This window comes from Pholis gunnellus (assembly GCF_910591455.1).
Source record: "Pholis gunnellus genome assembly, chromosome: 11".
Classification (NCBI taxonomy): Eukaryota; Metazoa; Chordata; class Actinopteri; order Perciformes; family Pholidae; genus Pholis; species Pholis gunnellus.
The window spans coordinates 14,556,533-14,575,856 of NC_136538.1; the positions used below are offsets into that span (position 1 = coordinate 14,556,533).

Genomic DNA, 19,324 nt, shown 5'->3' on the forward strand with positions numbered 1-19,324 from the left:
TAGAGATAGATATAGCGGTTTTCAGCAGGCATTGGCCATTTTTAGCCGACCAAATGTGTATTATATTATTTTTTTAATCTGTGGTTTCCTCATTTAAACAAGTCTTAAAACACTGACTCTTAAAATATTGCTATTATTACAAGTACAATCTAGCAGTTAGGTGATCAACTTAACCATTTTCAAACAAGTTAAATTACATTTTTGAAAACAAACATTATAATAGATAATGATGCAGCCCATCTTAACAACTACCATTTCAAAGACATAAATCGATGTGTGAGCACATCTTATTGTCAGCTCACTTCTGCTCTTGCCTTACCTCCCTCTGCAGTGGAGTGTAGCTTATATCTACGGGAAACCAGCAGAAATGAAATACAGTCTGCACATCAGCACTTCTAACAGCACAATGCCTATAGAAAAACTCTCCTCAGCCCCCTCGGGACATTGCTGAAGCCTCTCCACTGTGACCTATTCAGTCTGGGAACAGTGAAATAGAAACCTTACAGTTAGATTCAGTGTATATGCATATTCTTGGAAGCCCGGGCCAAGAGAACTTGTCTTCGCATTGTAAAAACTGACAGTAACCAATCCTCTGAAATGTCATTTCTCAGTTTCACATTTCGGTGATAATGGAAATCCGGTAATGTCCCAGTGGGTGAAGCCGTAAATGTGTTAGCTGTGAGTGGGCATGCCCGCCAACAGATGTCTGAATACCTGATACTGACAGCACGTCTGTGGCTACCCAAAGGGACCAATCATTTTCAGCAACCTATCAGCAAGTAGTGCTGATTATTCTTCCCGTTTGGTGAAAAACAAGCCATATGTAACAGAAGCAGATTGAAATTAAAACACATTCAAAGTGTAATGTCTTTTCTTCATATTGTAGCTGTTAAATGACTACAGCTTAAATGGTTTAGGTGAAACCTGATGCACTTGTTCTCCCGTTGTTTTATCTGGTGCTTTGTGAATTTACATAGGGAATAATATGAATATTAAATCCTGCTTTATTCAGCCCGCTCGCTCTGAATTTCTCTGGTATTTTAGTTATGTGGGTAATTTGTGACAATTGTGTACATAAATGTACCCAGAGTACACCGAAGTACCACAAGAATAAACAATTTTATTGATAGAATTACATTACAGTATAATAAAACTATCTCAGAAGGTATTAAAGTCAATTTAACATCAATATTTCACAGTTTACTGCATAATTCTGGGTGAGAGTATGAACATTATAAATTAATGATTTTAATTGCATTTACTCCTTCAGACTGACTTTGTAACAAAGTGAGGAATGAAACAGCAACGGTTTAAAAAATTACACATACTATCAAACTTCATTATTTAATATGAGTATATACACATAATCCATATGGATTTAATCATCTAATCCTCTTCTCTAGCATATCTCAAGCTGCGGGGGTCCTCAGTTATAGTTTGCTTTGTGCACTCTGTAGCCGCCACACTGCGCTGACTTCTTTTTCTGTGCTATCCAACGCCCTGAACACATTAACATCCTTTGTCTGGTGAAAATGCTGCAACAATCTCTGGAAGACGCTCACTGGGATGCTAAAGTTGAGGTGCGGGTAGGTCACTTTGGCAGCGAAGTCCCTTGTGTTGCTGGACACGATACCTGCAAAACAGAAAATAATCCTTATAGTCTTAAAAATGCATATACAGCAGTGCAGAAAGAGCGATCTGGTGTGTTTAGCTGCCTTCTCTCTACACCGGGGTGCATTGTTACAGCGTAGTTTTATGGTCATCATGTGCCCCCCACTGATCAAAAGGAGTACAGGATTTTGTAGTTGCAGGGTTTCTTACCCAGCAGCTCTCCTGAGTGTGTCCGCACCACAGCACCCCCGCTGGTCCCAGCTTGTACTGCACAAGTGGTCTGAAGCATCACAGGCTGGTCCTTCCAGTTGATGGTTTTGGAGAGGACACCACAGGTCAGGGACGGACCACATCTCCGGCCCAAGCCACCATATCCCACCACAACTACAGATTCCCCTGCAGGCAGTCAAACCAAGCTGAACATCAGGCTTATAACAGTTTAATTGGGCCAAAGAGACCCATCTCTTCTGGCACTGACTGTAAATCCAGATGTTACTCCCAAAAACCAACTATTTTGACTAAACAAGACTGAAGTCAAACCTGGACTGTAACTCTGAGCCATGCAAGGGACCACAGCCTCTGTGACGGAGTCCCTCAGCTGCACCAAAGCCAAATCATAGGACGAGGAGGCTTTGGTGGCAAACAGCACATCACCCACGACATCATGGACTCTGTGAAACAGAAGTGGCCAAAACAAACAGCAAGCGTTACATATTCTGCATTGTTTGTACCAAATCAGTACAAAGTGTGATCAGAAACAATACAGCGTGTTGAAAGATGAAAAGGAATTTCACGTTTTGATGTAATAATATTTTAATAAAGTTAAAATAAAATAAACTTTCTGATGTGACTGAGCCATTGTTAGGGTTATTAGTTCCACCCGTGGCTTTCCTGCTATAGTCAAAGTGTTCAGATTTGAGAAAGTTTTTTTGACAGCCCACATTTAATTATTAAAAAGGGGTTCACGTGTGATGTCACCTGTCCCTGTGATGGAACTTCAGGTTGACTGTCGACTTCCCGTTGACGACGTGGCGGCAGGTGACGACCAGCCGAGGGGCGACGACCACCCCTGAGCCCCAGAACAGTCCGCTGTCCACGAAGCACACAGTGGGGGATTTCACAGCTCTGGTCTCGTGGGCCGCGGCGGACACGAGGAGGCCCGCCTCTCCCGGATGGAGCCAAACATCTCGGAGTGGATCTTGACCTCTCGTGCAGCGGATGATGTTCCTGAAGATCGAGTGGACCGAGCAGACCAGCGTGAGGCCAATCCACTCGTTCGCCTTCCACCCAAACGGAGACACGATCAGTCCGAGGAGACGCACGTTGTCCGGGGCTTTCACCGCGAACAACCCTCCGCCCTCTGTGCCCGGTAAGCAGCGGGCGTCTGTGAGGATGACGGCGTTGTCCTCCCCGGACAGGTTGCTGACGATGCCCCTGCTGAGGCTGCTGCCGAAGAGGTCCAAGCAGAGGGAGCCGAAAGGTGAGCCGCACGCAACAACCGGGCAGCCTTTACGGAGAGACGAGCCGCTCTGCCAGGGTATGGTCCCCGCATTCGGGCCGCTGTCTGCCGCCGCCACGCTTAGCTTGAGCACAGCGAACCAGCTGAGGGACTTCGCGTCTGCGATCAGCTCCTCGTCCTCCTCGTCCACGTGGAAACGCCACTTGTCCGCCTCTTGGAAAACTGCCTGGAAAGCCCGCCCGAACTCCAGACAGTTCACCAGCATCAGCAGCTCGGCCGCGACCTCCCGGTGAGGTGTTGTTTTGCTCCGGGAGGGTGAGGACAAGCTGACGCGGATTTTAAGTTTTTCGCTGAAGCTGCGCGGCGACAGGAACCCGTGGTCCGAGGAGAGGGACTCTTTGTCGGTGGTGAAACGGGAAAACGGGAAGCCCGTGCATAGCACTGTACCGGACTGACGGTGGACGATAACTCCGCTGCAGCTCACGGGTTTCTTTGCTGAAAAAGCCTCAAACAGCTGGACGACACAGCAACACTTCTCCACCTCCTGTACCTCCATGCTGCAGGTGAACTTTAACCGCGCTACTGCATAAGTGACTAGAAGACTCTGGAGACCCGTTGAAAGGCTGCACAGAGTCCAGTAGTTACACAAGACTCCATACTGTAGTGGTGTAGCAAACTGACTCCGAGTTTAAACTTTAACTAGTCTTCTCTCGCTAATAGTATCCACAGTAGTGTTTACAAGCGTGAACTCTGTCGTCTAGCTTCCTGTTTGAGTCTCATTGGTCCACGAGAAAAGACCCAACACCCACAGAGTAATATGATTGGTCTGAATATTGATTATCAAGCTCTGAGCCAATGGGAGACAAGGAGGCGGGAAATATGTTTATTGTGCTCCATTGTAGCCTACCCGTTAATTATTTGAATGTTTTGGGGATCATTTGAAAAAATTAATGTTTGGAAATATCCTAAATGACCTTTTAATTAACTGTAATATCTAAAACTTGGCGTTTTAATGACAAAAAAGTGAAATAATTGCTGCCGGATAATTTTTGCTGCCGGATAATTTTTGATACTATGGTGTAGTAATACATGTGAGAAAATAGATACACATTTGCAAGACAAGAAAGATTTATAGGATTGTCAAAAATATTTATTAGGCTCAAACTTCACACGTTAAATAACAATATGACCTGCCTTTTGTAACGGATACATTACGTCAGAGTTCAAGACTTGGTGTAATATGAGGCAGGCCACATTTTTATTGCAAAATATAAATAAGAGCTTATATACAAAATAATGTATAATATTGCACTAAGAGGTAATTGCATGCATATCTTTTGCGTGCCCTATTTTTATGCACCACCCAAGTACTCTCATAATATCACTGCATGTTTTGAGCAGCCACTAGTCACAAAGTACTCGAGTTGTTTCACAGCAATAAACTATCATGAAAACCGGTAGTTTGGCATCCACCACATCACCTGGCTGTGCTTATGCAGTTTACATATACTGCAATTATTAGACACTGTTCTGTGCTATCAAATAAAGCTCATCACAGCAAAATGTCAGTTAATGCACTTGTGGTCACATTCATATGATTGGCCTGCAGTTGTAAACCCTTTAAACAATTAGAAAAAACATGAAATCGGTAGAACTGTCCGTATCCTTGGAGGTAGCAGGCTCCTGTCTTAACACTTTTCTTAATAACAAATATGGCACCAAATCTCTGCAGCACTTTCGAGAAAACCTGTTTTCTTGGATGAAAAATCTTACGGTTCTTCAAGATTCCCATTGGTTTGAAATAAGTAGGGTAAACATAAATATATAATTATAATATTCACTCTCAATCAAGGAAGAGTAACCTCAAACTCAAAATGTTAACCAAATTGACCTTCACTGTAAGTCTACACCAGCAGCTAAAAATAAACCCGGGTCAGAAACTGGTTCACAGCGACGACATGTTCTATATGGCAGACAGAATTCTCTACAGGCTTTACATAAAGGTAGAACCCACACCATGAAGATTATTCTCCACACGCAATCTGAACAAGACGGATGATTCATTACTTAATCTTTGACTCGAACGTGGTATGATTGATATCGATTTCTTTGAACTCACGAAGAATACAAAGTATATTAACACAAAACACTCGTAACACATGTCCTACTGGCACAGTTCAAGTGCTAAATATGGTATAGGTAACAAAATATCTCCATGGCAGGTGTTTTTTTTAGTGGAACATGTCTTTCTGTGTGCAGGTAGCATGGTGAATGGGGTTTGTTAAAAGAGCATGAATCAGTCAATATACTGGGATAGCCAGCGGAAACCGTCTCCATATCCTTGTCTCTTCAGCACACTACACATGTAAACCTCCATGGGCCTCAAATTCAGCTCCTTCAGTGACACTTTGCCCTGAAAAGAAACAAAAGGACACATTTCAACCTACTTTACCATGGACAGAGAACATGTACGATATCTTAAACCTGATCATCTTGAAAAATAACACTTTTCTTCTGTGCTGAAAGGGTGGTATGATCTGGCAATGCAACATTTGTGAAGCACACTGTTATTATTCAGTGAAAATGTCCCAGAACGACCAGGCAGCATGGACACAAACGTGCTATTTAATGAAGTCCTATCAGAGAAAGATTATAGGAAATATGCTGTTTCAGTGTTTCTACTGCTTTCCAACATACAGATTCCATTCACATCATTTAATCCCTCGTGTGTTGATTACCTTTCCAGTCGTGTGTCCATGAAGGCCAAAGATTCCTCTGAGGCCATCCTCACTGATGGCCTCGGGGCGGTCTATCTTATTCCCCAGGATGAGAACCGGGACGTTTGAGATGGTTTCATCCGTCAACAGGGCCTGCGGACAGAAAGGGTTCAAATATACACCAAAGAGAACTGCGTTGAGCGTCATATACAAGGGAAACCAATACAATTAACTTACATCCAGTTCAACTTTAGCCTCTGCTAGTCGCTCATGGTCTGCACAATCCACTATGTAGACCACACCGTTTATGGCCGGGAGGTAGTTCTTCCAGATCCTTCGTGCTGCGAAAGCGACACAATGTCAGCATGTACGTGCACACAGCTGCCAGGACATCAAACTGCATCTTTGTTATTCCTACCTTGTGTATGACCTCCCAGGTCAAACGTTGTAAAAGTCATCCCAGCTATGGTCAGCTCCTCGGAGGCTGAGGACAGAGGGGAAGCACTGACTTTAGACAAGCGATGGAACAAAACTGACTACAGAACTGGCGGCATGTCAAATCGCTGAATGTACTTGGATGCAGCGTTGGCACGTGTTGTCCCAGCCGGTCGTCTCTAAGCATGTGCAGGAGTGTAGTTTTTCCAGCATTGTCTAGTCCGAGGAACACTAGCTTGCCACTCTTCTTGTACAACCCTGAGGATACAAAGCAAACAAACCATATTCATTTGAAATAAGATCACTGTAAGCTGAAGGAGGAGGACAGACATGGGAATTCTACTAGATCTATGTTTGTACACATTGACCTCTACTGACAAAGGGACAGACAGTTATTTAAAAATGACAAACATATAATGTTTCTGACAATGTTGGGAAGTTTGCTCTCTGGACAGATCTCATCCATGCTTACATTCAGTGTGGTTCATGAGTTATAGCTATTTTAGTTTGGGTCAGTCAATTTATTTTACATGACGACAACGTTCTGGTGCTTAAGGCTGGACTATATTATTAATATATGTGCAGTATATGTGCAGTACTTTACCTAATAGTTGCAAGACACTGCTGAAGCTCCTGTAGATCCAGTCAAAAATAAAAGACATTTCTCTGGACTGCCTGTAATACAGATCATATATCATTATTTTTATTATAGCACATTAATGAAGAACACAGCCCAGGACAGTGATTAGTTCAAATGCCTGTCGGACCTTAACCGAGCCTCCTCTGCCCTCATAAGCATACATGAGAAGATGAAAACAAGTCACAGCACATCAAGACAGAATGAGCTAGAAAATAAGTATAGCATTTAATGTAGCGTTGCAAAATGACAGAATCTAGCACTGAAGCTCATTGTTAATCATTATTCCCGACCCTGGATTACGCTGCTGGTATGTATAAGCTCTGCGTAATCACACAAGCTTTAAAGCACGAAAGGAAAGGAAGACAAACTAAATCACAAACAGGCTTCAACAGATTTTTAGATGTTGTTTCTCAGAGCTGTCTCACTAAGTTACACTGATCTTCCTTTGACTATTTTTATGACGGGTTGTGGCAAGGACACTTGATCTCGGCAGTCGCCCCCTGCTTCCCCCTCTCACTCACACACACACACTCTCTCTCTCACACACACACACACACACACACACACACACACTCACACTCACACACACCTGTCACTCTATATGAGACTTGATGTTCTTGTTGCAATGAATAGTGAGGCCTTCAGTGACTAAGGCTTCGGCAAAATACCCAACTGTTGATTACTTATCATCCAGTGTTTCAGTATTGGGTCCTTTTCTAAACACCAAACTTCCATTTATAAAGTACGACATTTAAATCCAACGTCTACGGAATAAACACTGAAACACAACAGGCAACGTGTACTTCAGGTAACCCTCTATAATGTCGGTATTCATGAAATCGCACCAGGTTTTCATGCAAATCTCAAACCAGTATTACAAAATAAATATACATTTATTACAACATGAAACAGGCCACAAAAGTCATGATTGGACTCCTCGGAAATGTTAGTTTCAGCGATTTTACTGGCACAGTTGGGCTTATCACGTGAAGCTCGTAGTAGCGACATCAGCTGTCATACAGTAAACAATGATACAATGATCAGCTGTTATTTAGTAAACAACATACGCGCAGAGATGTGGAACTAAACCTTCATAATGTCAGTAAAGTGCTTCAACAAGCAGAAAAATACACTTAAAACGCGGAGACTGAAACAGCGTCAGCCTGACATATAAATTGGGGGAATTACCTTTGTCTGTCGTATTTAAGAACTGCCCGTCAGTTGGTTTTTGGTCCGACCTGTCCCGTCGACCGTCATGTAGCCTACGAGTTTGACAGTTAGCCGGAAATACGTCACTAGGATGGCATGTAGAGCGCGCGGGAGGCGGGGCTCATGCCAGTAATAATTTTCTTAAAAATGTAACATAAACTCGCACTGCTGTCTTTCACAACAGGATTTGAATTGCTAAGTATTTTGGGAATGTTTAATACGTGATTTTATACAATATTAACACATGCAATGTTCTCGTCACAGGTACAAATGAAATGCTCAAGCACAATGTAAAGTTATGTTAAATATGACAATGTATTTTGAATGTGAGGTCCAAAAAATGTACTTCATTGTAAATGTTGTGCAACAAAATTCCCCGTGTGGACTACTAATACAAATCTGGAAATAATTTTGCTATTATACCTATTTGTTTGCCTTTATTAGTCCATATAAACTGTTAAATAAAATAAAAAGGATGGGCATACGCCTGATGGTATAGGTTCATCACAAATAAATGAAGACAAAGGGATTACCTATTATAACATACATCACAAAGATTAAGTATAGCCGTAAATAAATGCATCAACAAATAAAAGTAATGTAGGGTACTGAACACTAGGTGGCAGCCTTATAACAAAAAGAGAAGTTCAGTCCAAAGCAGTTTTTTAAAGATAAAGCAAATTTCAACTTGATTTCCTTAAAATTCTCTCCCTAACAGCTCTGCTCATTAAACGTGCAGTTAAGGCAGCAACAGAGAAACTAGTACTCGTCTCCTAATTCAGAATAGATTCTGTTGCAGACAAAGAAATCACACTTTGATGATAATTTAACCAGAGAAGCTTTATTTAAGCAGTTCAGAGTCTCATACATGATGACACAAGTAGCTACAAGAGTAGTACAGCACATCTCCAAAGACATGTTAAATAAGAAATGAATTGGTCAAGACATGATTACTTTTTTACTTTTTCTACAGTATCAAACCATCTAACCATCTACAGGGAAACAGCCAGACCCAGACATCCCATTGGTTCCCATTGGTAAGACCATCAAGTACGAGATGAGCCTTTCACTCTGATCCAATCCAAACCGCTGCTGGTTTACTTCCTCTCATAGTAGAACCACTTCTCTACTGCAAATCAAAACGCCAATCTCACATCAGATTAATCATGTTCAGCAGAAAAAATATATTATTTACAGGAATGTTTTCTTTGAAAAGCTACCTGATGAGGGGATGGGTTCTTCTTTTCCACAAGGACTCGTCTAAAAATAGAGTGAAACATCAGTTATGATGGAGGAATAAGGTATTGACATCTGTCGTTGTGTTGGAAAAAAAAGAAAAGGGAAGAACAAAATCGTACTTACTTCACCAACAACAGCTTTAGCCTCCTCCACTGAACAGCAGTACGGGCTGTCACTGGCCGACACACACGTGTTTTTGCTGTATTGCATGATAAGACACAGTCATTCATAGTTTAGAAGCTATAATTTAATACCCTTCAGTTAACAGTTGTCCTGAAAAGCAGCTGTAATTTCAGCCGTGGTCAAAGTAGTAAGAACAGTGTTCACCAGATCAGTTCACCAGCACTGCTCTTTTGGGAAATGAGGGCTTTCCAGAAGTTGTGAGTGCACTTGATTACTTCAATGGCAAAGTCCTGAAACACAGAAAAAAACGTGCTTAGAACAATCTGTTTATAATTACATTTAATTCTAGTTTAAGTGAAGTTTGCACATGTTTGGCACGAACTGCAGCTCACTGAAAGTACGTTTAAGATGAATCCAAAACCATTAGTCGGTAAAAAGATAAAGCGGAATAAGGCCTGTTAGGGTGGAGACCTTGTCTTTGAACTCGTCGTTGAACGCAAACCGGTTCTCCGGCTTCCCGTCTGGCACTTTGTACCTCCTGAACCAGTCCACCGTGGACTCCAGGTAACCAGGTTTCAGGCGCCGGACATCACTGATGTCTGAACGAGGACAACATAATGAGTTCAGTACGACGGATGGGAGGACTGCTACGAAGAAGAAAAGAAAAGAGGGCTCTTACTGTTCAGGTCGCCGGCCTCAGGGTCCTCCACATTGATTGCAATCACTTTCCAATCAGTCTCGCCCTCATCAATCATGGCCAGGACCCCGAGCACCTTCACTTTGATCACCTCCCCGCGGGAACACACCTAGAGAGGACGTTTGAGTTTGCAGTTCATTTTCTGTTGGCCTCAGCAGTGTTAGCCTTTTTCAATTAGATAAATGTACACCACAAACAATGAAATCGATAATCACGGCGCCTTAGCGCCCTAATGAAAGGGGACAAACATCAGCTAGTGTTGTACCTTACTGCCGATCTCACAGACGTCAATGGGGTCGTTGTCACCGCAGCAGCCGGTGTCTCCATCTTTGTGGGCGGGATCTTCCCATGTCTGAAGCGCCACACAACAAAGCATGCCAGCTGAATTTAAGTACAATCAGACAACATTTGCCGTTGTACATTTTAAATGATGCAAGATTCATCTAATGCCATCACAGTTTTTCGGGGAGGACACGTTGGAATTGGAAAAATAAAACCACTAACCTGAGGAATGGCTCCGTAGTTCCATATGTAGCCCTTATGTGGGAAAACATTGGCAACATATCGCAACTTGCCCTTCTTCACATCTTGCTTTACTGGGTTCAAAGGGTCTTTTGTGGCGATCTGAAAATAAAATAGTGTTGCCGTTACTTTTAAAGAACTGATTAGTGCTAAAAAGACCAAAAAAATAAAGTATTATTTTGTTTATGTTAAAGTGCATTTGTGACGTCTTACTGCAACCGAAGAACTACACATTTGAATCTAGTTGCAATACTATACATAGCATGACTAGAAATAAATGTACTGACGTTTAATCACGATGTTTGAACTTTCAGATGACGGATTAACCTTTTAGTTAATGAAAACATGTTAAACCCCGTTGGATAAAATGTTTAAGACATTGTGATTATCCGACACTCATACCTCCATCTTTGCGTTTGTCCACCTTGGTACTTCGACAACCACGTGGAAGATGTTCTGTAAGAGACAAGAATACTTATAGATAGATAGATAGATAGATAGATATATACATACTATACTTTATATACTTTAAATGTATCTTCAACTGCTCTGAAATAGTATAGGACACAACAACTGCTGATATAATGTGCAACATTCTGGCTTTTCCCGACATTGCTTTGGTCAAAACATTAATAGGATAATTGTTTCATAACGATAAGATAAAACCTAATCTACTGCAATCACATGAGGTATTGACGCAGCACCGAGAAGATAAAGAGTAAAGGAAATAGACTCTGACCTTTCTCCTCATTTAAACTACGTGTTCGTGGCAGCACTACCGGTTACACGTTAAGCAGTGGGTTTATTTAAAGGGTACACAAAATACATGTATGTATTTGTAAAGGGGACAGATGCTACCGTACCTGCTTCTCATCAGCGTATATTGGTATGTCATGGAAGGGTGAAACGTACTTTCCCTCGGCATTCTCTGTGAAACAGATGAAACAAAGTATGAACACAGACAGAGGACAAGCTGCTCTTATCTGTCTCTTATCAACAACAAGTGTCCTACAGCAGAACACACAGAGTCATATCATCAGGTGGAGTGGATTTGCCAACAGAGTTCACATTTTTTTCAATTCTGTTTACTTTCACTTCTAGCTGAAGGAGTTACATGATGGGGGGAAAAAAAACAGATTAAAGTTGATGTATTTTTGTGTGTATAGCATGGCCTCTCCAAATTCATGGTGCAATGACAAATCTAAGGTAGTACAGGCAGTAAAGTAGTACAGGCAGTGTGTGTTTAAAGGACTGTATTTTAAAGGCTTGACTTGGGCTTGTCTTTAAAAACTGTAAAAATGAAGTATATAATGTGTCTGTGCTATTAAAGTGAGCATTTACGTCAGCTTAACCGGTTAACAGCTCACATTTCTGTGTGTATTAATACCAATGTGGTTTATTAACGCCTTATAATCAGAGAGGGCGTTGCCTCAACAACTCAAAGATTTTTATGCTTTTAATGCCCGATGACGTGTTCGAGCACCTCGTCAGATTTTCCCAAAGTCCACCGGAAAGAATGGTCTGCGATCGGCTTTACGGTGACGTTGTGTCAGAAACCACGTCATCTTGGTCGGGACACCGGTGAACCCGGCGAAACTGGTTTGCACCAATTAAAATGTCTCAAACCGAGTAATTAGCACTATGCGACCAAGTGGATGTTCGTGTCGGAACATGAGTCCAAACTATCACTGATAGGATGAAACAAATCAGCAACAATAGTGAATAAGTGACACGTGGGAGGTCGCAGAGCGAGCCGGTGGGGTTTTGTGAAAAGACCTCGAAGCAGCAAACGATGAGAACAACTTTATCATTTCTACTTACTGAAGAATAAGCGGTAGCTCAGGGAGTTGGGGTTCCCCCTCTCTTCCACTGTGAAGCTCATGTTTGGGTGCAGGTCTGCTGGCTCTGGGATGCAGGATCGGCGGCGGAAGGAGACGTCCGCGTTAGGTAGTAAGGACAGTTGAAAGAGAGGGCACGGCGCATGCGCGCTTTTGCTTGTGATGCCTTCAGAAGCTATCGGAATTATCATAACTTAGCAGATGAAAATACCAAAAATGTGGATAAAAACATAATTTAAGACAAAACCTATGGGTGAACAGCGATGCCAATGTTGTCATATGATACATGATATAATATGACACACATATCTGGTATTGTGGTTATAAAAGTATAATAATACAATGTGCTGACTGAGTATATTTTGACATTTCCAGACCCAGTCCTTTCTTTAAATAAAATGTTGTATGAAACCACAAATAATTGAAAAGCACTCCCACAGTCAAATCTGTGCAATATATATCTATAGTTGGAATGTCAAGCAGTGATCTATGTTTAAGTTAGTATATTACTTATCTTTAACCTTCTGAACCCCAAGCAGTCACATTTTACTCTCTGTGGCCTAGATTTTCCCAGGTCCTGCACCTCTATAGAAACAACACAATCATAGCTAAAAGTAGAGAGAACACAAAAATATATGTGTGCACTATAACACAGTTACCATGCCATGAATGTTAAAAATAAGAAAAAAAACACAAGTTGAATTTCTTTGAAAATATATTTTATAAAAATGGGAAAACAATGAAATCCATGTATCCAACCTAGCAGACCTAGTCATAGTAACATCACCCATTGGGACTGACGCTTTGAAGCCTTGAGTTCGGTGATATGGCCGTCACCATCTTGGCTTTTTCAACCAGAGAACTGAAGTTATCACATCACTCACGCTCTGCAGCAGCGACCATAAAGCATACTCCGCTTTATGGTCTATTTTACTCTAAATGGGAACATAATTTACTAAATAAAAACCAGGCTGTATTGTAGAGGACTTAAAACTAAGGGTAGAAACCAAAACATAATATTTACAATGTTTACAATAAATCAAGTGCAGTATGAGTCATTTTCTCATGACTTACTCTCGAATTTTATGTTTTTTACAGTATATTGTTAGAGCAAACGGTTTATTTGGGGCGAGATTTTAAAAGAGACATGTAGACTAGAATGTGTTTGATTAAATATAACGTTAAGGCAAGCTTTGTTTTGGTTGCTTTTTCTAATGGGAGCATTCTTCACACATGATATGTTCAAGGACCGTCGGAAATTATGTAAATATTACGATAATTCTTTTTACAGATTCTGGCTATGATAAACGGTGTAGTTTTGGCGATTGTTTTAAGAAAACATGCTTTTCAATATTTCAATCTTTTGGGGTTCAGAGGGTTAAATATATCTAAACACTGAAGCTTTGAATAATTACAACATGTATGTCCTGAGTCAATACAACTTGTCTGTTAGCTTTTAGTTATTTCATTATCACCAGCTGCTGAGGTTATGATCTCACATAACTTATGGCTTGTGCATCTGCATCAAAGACACTTATAATTATAGGGTGCAGAAAGGTCTAAGTGCATGTTGGGAGAATTAGTGAACTGGGGAAAAACAAAAAGCAGAGCAGTCCTGGTATTCCATGTCTTTATAGACAGATGGAAAAATTGTTTGCATATATAATAAGGAAAGAAATGTGCCTAAAACAATCTTGATTAGTCTGGTCGAATTGAAGTTTAAACTAGATTTGAAACAGTAGTTTCAGTTTGGAAAATAAATTATCTAGTAAATACATATTATAATTATTGATCATAATTGTTGTTGTAAAATGCTACTTTCCATCTTCTCAAAAGTGTGTGTGTGTGTTTTCAAATAGTTCAAAATTTGACGGTCTCTGACTGTGGAAACTTCATATTTTTCCACCTGTGAAAAGATTACGAGACGCACTTGAATGCAGCCTCGAACATGCATTGACAATATGTTCTAAAGTAAACGTATAATCAGGACAATGTACCCATATATTAAGTAAAGAACTCATTGCAGAAAAAAATGGCCCCAGTAACCACTATGCATTAATGTAAAAGCAGGATTTAACTATTGTATCAGTGATCATTTTTTTATTCTTCTGTTTACTGCAACTAATAACTATTTATATTATGGACCAATCTGCTAATCATTGTTTCCAATATTGGATTGATTGTTCGGTTTGATAAAGTTATGAAAACAGTGAGATATAGCATCACAATTACCCAGAGCCCAAAGTGACACCTTCACAATACTTCTTCTGTCTCACCAACAGTTCAACTTTGTCTCCAAACTTTAAAAAAAACATAAAAAATAATGATACTGAAAAAAGCTAATACTCATATTTGAGGCTTGAACTATGAAATGTTTGGCATCTTTGCATTAGAAAAACATGATCAAATAGCCAGTGTATTTTCTATCTATTTGGCTAATTGACTAAGCTGTAGGCTATATACTGTTTGGTAGTTAGTAAGTAAGTAAGTAACTAGTAACTTAAGATTTACAATAATTGTATTGAAATAAAAATAGCCTGCACAATATTTCCCACAATAATGAAAATGAGAAGATGGAAATTTGTGCTACAAGTGCCTCAAATATATTCTGAAAGCAGCCTAGGCTACATGAGTTGAGTAAATTAGTTGTTCCACCACTGGTTATTATTAGCGTTAGGGAATTCAAATAGTATGATTACACATGGATTTTCCAATGATTTATGCTCCTGGATGAGAAGAATATTCAGGTTAATAAAGATGAGGCCAGTTATATTGTGAAAGTTTTATGAATAATGGGGTTCAGGTAGGGATAAATCTGAATCTGACGATCAAAGACAACAGTGTCACAGTTCCTACCAAGCCTGCATGATTTCTAAACGAAAACACTAAAAAAACACTAAAAAAAAAGACACATGTGTTTATCAAGGAATACAAAGTAGGCTGATGCTCCGAGCCGCTGACGTCACATCCGCCCGCTGCTCGTCGCGCTTCCTGCTTTTGCTGAGGGAGCGGACGGTGCTGACGGCTGGGAGGACGACAGGAGAGACGAGAAAGCTTTCTAGGAAGACCAGAGAGTGGGAAACGGCCCCCGGGTTTCCACCGTCCGTCGGGAAAACAAACACCTGCAATACTTCTTGTAGCTGCTGGATTTGTCACCTCAACGGCGCTGAAAAAATGTCGACCAGTCGTCAGCTTAGCGAGTGCAGAGCCATCCCGACCAGGACAGTGTTGATCAACGACACAACGCAGCTACCTCATGACTACTGTACCACCCCTGGAGGCACTTTCTTCTCCACCACTCCCGGAGGTAAGATGATCAACACCCAGCTTCTATTCACGGAGGAAACGGAGGATGATGATCGTCGGTTTGCACTCTCACCGAACCTTTAACGGTTATGTCACCGTGGCCTGCAGGCTGCCTTGTCATCACGATCAAAACAAAAACAAAGCTAAGCCCCGCCCCCTGGGCTCTCTCGCGGCTGTCTGATTGGCCGGTTTGCAGCGCAGAGATTCTGGTGAATGCATCGTGCTGTTAAGGGGGAAATGTTGTGTTTGACACCCAGGTGACAACCAACAGCTTTAAGCAAATCATTTATATGTGATTCATATGATTCATTGCAGTGTATAGAATATGTGTACGAAGGTTGAAGTGAAACCAGAGACAGCCTTTGGTCACAGCAGACATTTTGACCAGTCAAACACAGGTGTTACTGATCAAACATAATTGCTATATTGCATCGCAATAACTGCTGTAACTGAGCCATCGTTATTAGTTACTTTTCTTTTTGTCTGCAGTGAATCTGGTTAATGTGGGAATAATAAAGAAACAAGAGTGCTGTGATTTTTGACATTATTTATGACTTTTTTTTTATTGTCAAAGCCCTGCATCTACCTCAGAATAGACTGGAACTGGCAGAGGTGTTCAACTACAGACTGATTGTTGAAATGTAGACGTGTTAAGACAAGGTGGCTTTAATCCGGGCCCTCTGGGTGAAGGCCAGCATTTTGACTCTCATCACATTTGACGTGGCCCGCATTAGATACTTCCTCCAATAGAGCACGAGTAGCTGAAACTTACATGTGCTTTGTTGCAGGAACCCGGATCATCTATGATCGTAAGTTCCTACTGGACCGGCGTAACTCTCCCATCGCCCAGACTCCCCCAGCTCACCTGCCTGTCATCCCTGGGGTGACCAGCCAAAATGTCCTGAGAGAGAACAAGAAGAATGAAGCCAACAACCACATCAACAACCATGACGGCAAGCCCACAACCGGTAAGAGTCACAGCATGGGCCGAGGGACCAACTTATGTAACAGGGAGTGTTGTGTTGACATAGCCACCAGTCCTTTTCTTCTCAAACATGCATCACACAGTGCACCTTTTTAATAACCACCATGATAATTAAACAACCCAGACCTGTTCCAGACATGCCTCAACACCTTCTTGTCTTCTGTGTTGCTTTCCAGGTGATGATGCTCAGTTTGAAATGGACATCTAACCGACTGGAACCGCACCAGCAAAAGCAAATGACCTGGCATCCCGTGTGCCAGTGGCTTGGCTTGTAGAAACCAATGTTGTGAGCCCTCATGGCAGCCATCTTCTTTAGCTCTCTGTCTCGCTGCTGAATGTAATGTGTGTAAACCCATCAGTGTATCATACAGACAAACCACACGATGAGGGAGCCGGCCTGAATATTCTGTAGCCAGACACTTTGTCCAATTAGCAGATTGCAGTGCTCATCTTCCAGCTTTCTGTGAGTCGGGATCTTTAACAGAGCACACGATAAAACTGAGAATATTCCACGTTAATTGCGAGAGGAAGTACTGGCCTTAGAATCAGTCAAAATCTTTGATATTCATCGCAGTCTTTGGTTTTGTTTTGAAGGCCCTTGTAAGCATGCTATTTAAGTGTCTTTTTGGTTTTCTGAACTACTTGAAAAGCTCCACGATCTACTACCGGTTGTTTGGTCTGATAAGCTTCCTGTGATGGTATGCAAAGGGATGCTGCTCTTGTTTTTATTTAGCAATTAGATGAAGATGCCATTCCAATACTTCAATTTCCATTACCAACACAAGCCTGTGCGAGTTTCCAAAACCTTTTTTTAAAATGAATTTTAGGCAGTGATTTTGTAGTGAATTAACTTTCAGAACACTAAAACAATATCAAGCCATTCAATCATCACTGATGTGACCTTGCTAGTATTGTATTTGCACATTCCTCTCCTGCTGAGAAAAGTCAATACACTTTGTCTCCAGCTTTGCAGAAACTTTTTATTCACAATTTGATCGTTCTAAGAAAGGAGGTTTTACTCTGAAACATCTGGCAGGTGTTTTTTTTAAATATCTAGACCAGATAAACATTTAGATTATCGTGCAAATGGTTAATATCACAATGGCAATTTTTGGGGTGAAAAACAAGATTTTTGAAACACTTGAAAAATATCCAGATGTTTTATATGCATTTTATTTTTTTATTTAGTTTCTTAGTATCGGGGGTATTTGTTTGGGTGTCAGCACTGTGAAGCCTTTGAATGAAGTGTCAAAGAACCAGAAGACATTGTTTGCATCGGGCGTGATCATCTACAGCACAGATCTGTCCCCAGTGTCCTTAACATTATTCCTTCCATGTGTCCTGTCTGTCCATGCCTTACTTTACATCAAATGCAGAAACTACAATTAGGTTCCTCGTCATCAATTTGTACTTTCCAACAGATGTTTATTTTTTCACTGTAACATTGAACAGGTAACATTGTTCTTGGCAATTTGGCAAAACAAATATGTTTTATGTTTTTTTTTTTAATTATAATTAGAATATTTCCTTCCCCAAGCAGCTGTGAAGTTGGGTGGCGGCATACATTTCATTTTTGGATTCTGAAGTTCAGATAGCGATGGTTTAAAGAATAATAATTTGTTTGTGTTACATCACAATCATAGTCATGTCTGTTAATTGTACCGTGTCCAAGTAGCAGTGCTTTACTTGGACAATAAATCACCAGGAAGTTTCCAATTGTACTCCAAATTCACTCACAACCCAGGTTTGTTTCTCTACATGAGTGCAACGGCTGAAATGTCTATCAAAGGTTTTCTTTTTTTCTTTTTGGCTTTGTATTTAATTCTGGCCATGTTTGGTAACAAATACATTCAGGGGTTGCTTGAACCCAATTTGCATTGAACATTTTTGGCGGTAAAACTTTGTATAACAACATAATTCAGATTGCAGATTTATTTCAAATCAGTTTGGTTTCGACAATGAGGGCTTAACATTGTGTGTTGAAGGAGATTTGAAACAAATCTTACTGTAACTTTCCGCTCTTATTTTAAATGAAACTCTGATGCCAGTGAACTCTGTTGCTGCAAGATCAATAAAGTTCTGTAACAAAAAAAAAACATGTTTTTTAATTATCTGTTTGGTGTGGTTTTAGCTATTTCTAATGTGACAAAAACACGGATGGAATTGTTTAACATGACTAAGTAAAGGCCAATATTCTTACAATGTTTCAATACGGAGCAGGAATCTCTTCTGTATATTTTTACCACAATATTTCTCAGTATGTTGTCTCAGTAACACTGACTCATACTGTGCAACAGAGCGGAGCCTTCTTTCCACATCTGAAATGTCACATCAAAAGTACTCATGAACAAACTAAAAATAAAACCTCTTCACACACACTTCGATTCATTTTCCTATTCACGGGACTTTATTTGGACAACTAACGGTATGGGGAGCAGTGAACTACATGTGATGTTCTTTGATTAATTGCAGAATTAAAATGAATTTACACCACTGCAGTACCAAATCAACTGTCTCGTAGCACTTCTAATTGGTTTCTGGAT

General features: G+C 40.8%; 4 protein-coding genes across 4 annotated transcripts; 1 reads left to right on the plus strand and 3 right to left on the minus strand.

Annotated features, from left to right (window-relative positions):
- Positions 1–1,100: 1,100 nt before the first annotated feature.
- On the minus strand, positions 1,101–3,783 carry tysnd1 (trypsin like peroxisomal matrix peptidase 1). Its single transcript, XM_079168536.1, has 4 exons — positions 2,590–3,783; positions 2,152–2,282; positions 1,822–2,007; positions 1,101–1,633 (listed from the first exon to the last, which is right to left on the minus strand). Exons 1-4 carry the CDS (start codon positions 3,624–3,626, stop codon positions 1,431–1,433), a joined length of 1,557 nt encoding a protein of 518 aa, XP_079024662.1. The 5' UTR covers positions 3,627–3,783; the 3' UTR covers positions 1,101–1,430.
- Positions 3,784–4,207: 424 nt separating this feature from the next.
- Positions 4,208–8,142, minus strand: sar1ab (secretion associated, Ras related GTPase 1Ab). The gene is made up of 7 exons (XM_079169282.1): positions 8,051–8,142; positions 6,827–6,897; positions 6,361–6,480; positions 6,206–6,271; positions 6,025–6,128; positions 5,809–5,940; positions 4,208–5,483 (listed from the first exon to the last, which is right to left on the minus strand). Exons 2-7 carry the CDS (start codon positions 6,882–6,884, stop codon positions 5,367–5,369), a joined length of 597 nt encoding a protein of 198 aa, XP_079025408.1. The 5' UTR covers positions 6,885–6,897; positions 8,051–8,142; the 3' UTR covers positions 4,208–5,366.
- A 750-nt stretch (positions 8,143–8,892) lies between these two features.
- ppa1b (inorganic pyrophosphatase 1b) lies at positions 8,893–12,609 on the minus strand. Its single transcript, XM_079169362.1, has 11 exons — positions 12,474–12,609; positions 11,516–11,580; positions 11,055–11,108; positions 10,635–10,754; positions 10,396–10,482; positions 10,113–10,239; positions 9,905–10,032; positions 9,638–9,723; positions 9,434–9,509; positions 9,292–9,331; positions 8,893–9,200 (listed from the first exon to the last, which is right to left on the minus strand). The coding sequence occupies exons 1-11, from the start codon at positions 12,532–12,534 to the stop codon at positions 9,169–9,171; spliced, it is 876 nt and encodes a 291-aa protein (XP_079025488.1). The 5' UTR covers positions 12,535–12,609; the 3' UTR covers positions 8,893–9,168.
- A 2,877-nt stretch (positions 12,610–15,486) lies between these two features.
- eif4ebp2 (eukaryotic translation initiation factor 4E binding protein 2) lies at positions 15,487–18,988 on the plus strand. The gene is made up of 3 exons (XM_079168671.1): positions 15,487–15,797; positions 16,585–16,764; positions 16,958–18,988. Exons 1-3 carry the CDS (start codon positions 15,665–15,667, stop codon positions 16,987–16,989), a joined length of 345 nt encoding a protein of 114 aa, XP_079024797.1. The 5' UTR covers positions 15,487–15,664; the 3' UTR covers positions 16,990–18,988.
- Positions 18,989–19,324: the final 336 nt, after the last annotated feature.

What these genes read in the sequence shown, in the direction of transcription:
- tysnd1 (XM_079168536.1), bottom strand. Translation starts at nt 3,626, where the DNA reads ATGGAGGTACAGGAGGTGGAGAAGTGTTGCTGTGTCGTCCAGCTGTTT. An exon ending in AAGTTCCATCACAGGGACAG is followed by an intron (nt 2,283 to 2,589) that starts GTGACATCACAC and finishes TCTGTTTCACAG; the next exon opens with AGTCCATGATGTCGTGGGTG. An exon ending in GGCTCAGAGTTACAGTCCAG is followed by an intron (nt 2,008 to 2,151) that starts GTTTGACTTCAG and finishes GACTGCCTGCAG; the next exon opens with GGGAATCTGTAGTTGTGGTG.
- sar1ab (XM_079169282.1), bottom strand. Translation starts at nt 6,884, where the DNA reads ATGTCTTTTATTTTTGACTGGATCTACAGGAGCTTCAGCAGTGTCTTG. An exon ending in CGTGCCAACGCTGCATCCAA is followed by an intron (nt 6,272 to 6,360) that starts GTACATTCAGCG and finishes CTCTGTCCTCAG; the next exon opens with CCTCCGAGGAGCTGACCATA. An exon ending in CCTGGGAGGTCATACACAAG is followed by an intron (nt 6,129 to 6,205) that starts GTAGGAATAACA and finishes TCGCTTTCGCAG; the next exon opens with CACGAAGGATCTGGAAGAAC.
- ppa1b (XM_079169362.1), bottom strand. Translation starts at nt 12,534, where the DNA reads ATGAGCTTCACAGTGGAAGAGAGGGGGAACCCCAACTCCCTGAGCTAC. An exon ending in ACTACGGAGCCATTCCTCAG is followed by an intron (nt 10,483 to 10,634) that starts GTTAGTGGTTTT and finishes GTGGCGCTTCAG; the next exon opens with ACATGGGAAGATCCCGCCCA. An exon ending in AGAACCCATCCCCTCATCAG is followed by an intron (nt 9,201 to 9,291) that starts GTAGCTTTTCAA and finishes TTTGATTTGCAG; the next exon opens with TAGAGAAGTGGTTCTACTAT.
- eif4ebp2 (XM_079168671.1), top strand. Translation starts at nt 15,665, where the DNA reads ATGTCGACCAGTCGTCAGCTTAGCGAGTGCAGAGCCATCCCGACCAGG. An exon ending in CTTCTCCACCACTCCCGGAG is followed by an intron (nt 15,798 to 16,584) that starts GTAAGATGATCA and finishes GCTTTGTTGCAG; the next exon opens with GAACCCGGATCATCTATGAT. An exon ending in TGACGGCAAGCCCACAACCG is followed by an intron (nt 16,765 to 16,957) that starts GTAAGAGTCACA and finishes GTTGCTTTCCAG; the next exon opens with GTGATGATGCTCAGTTTGAA.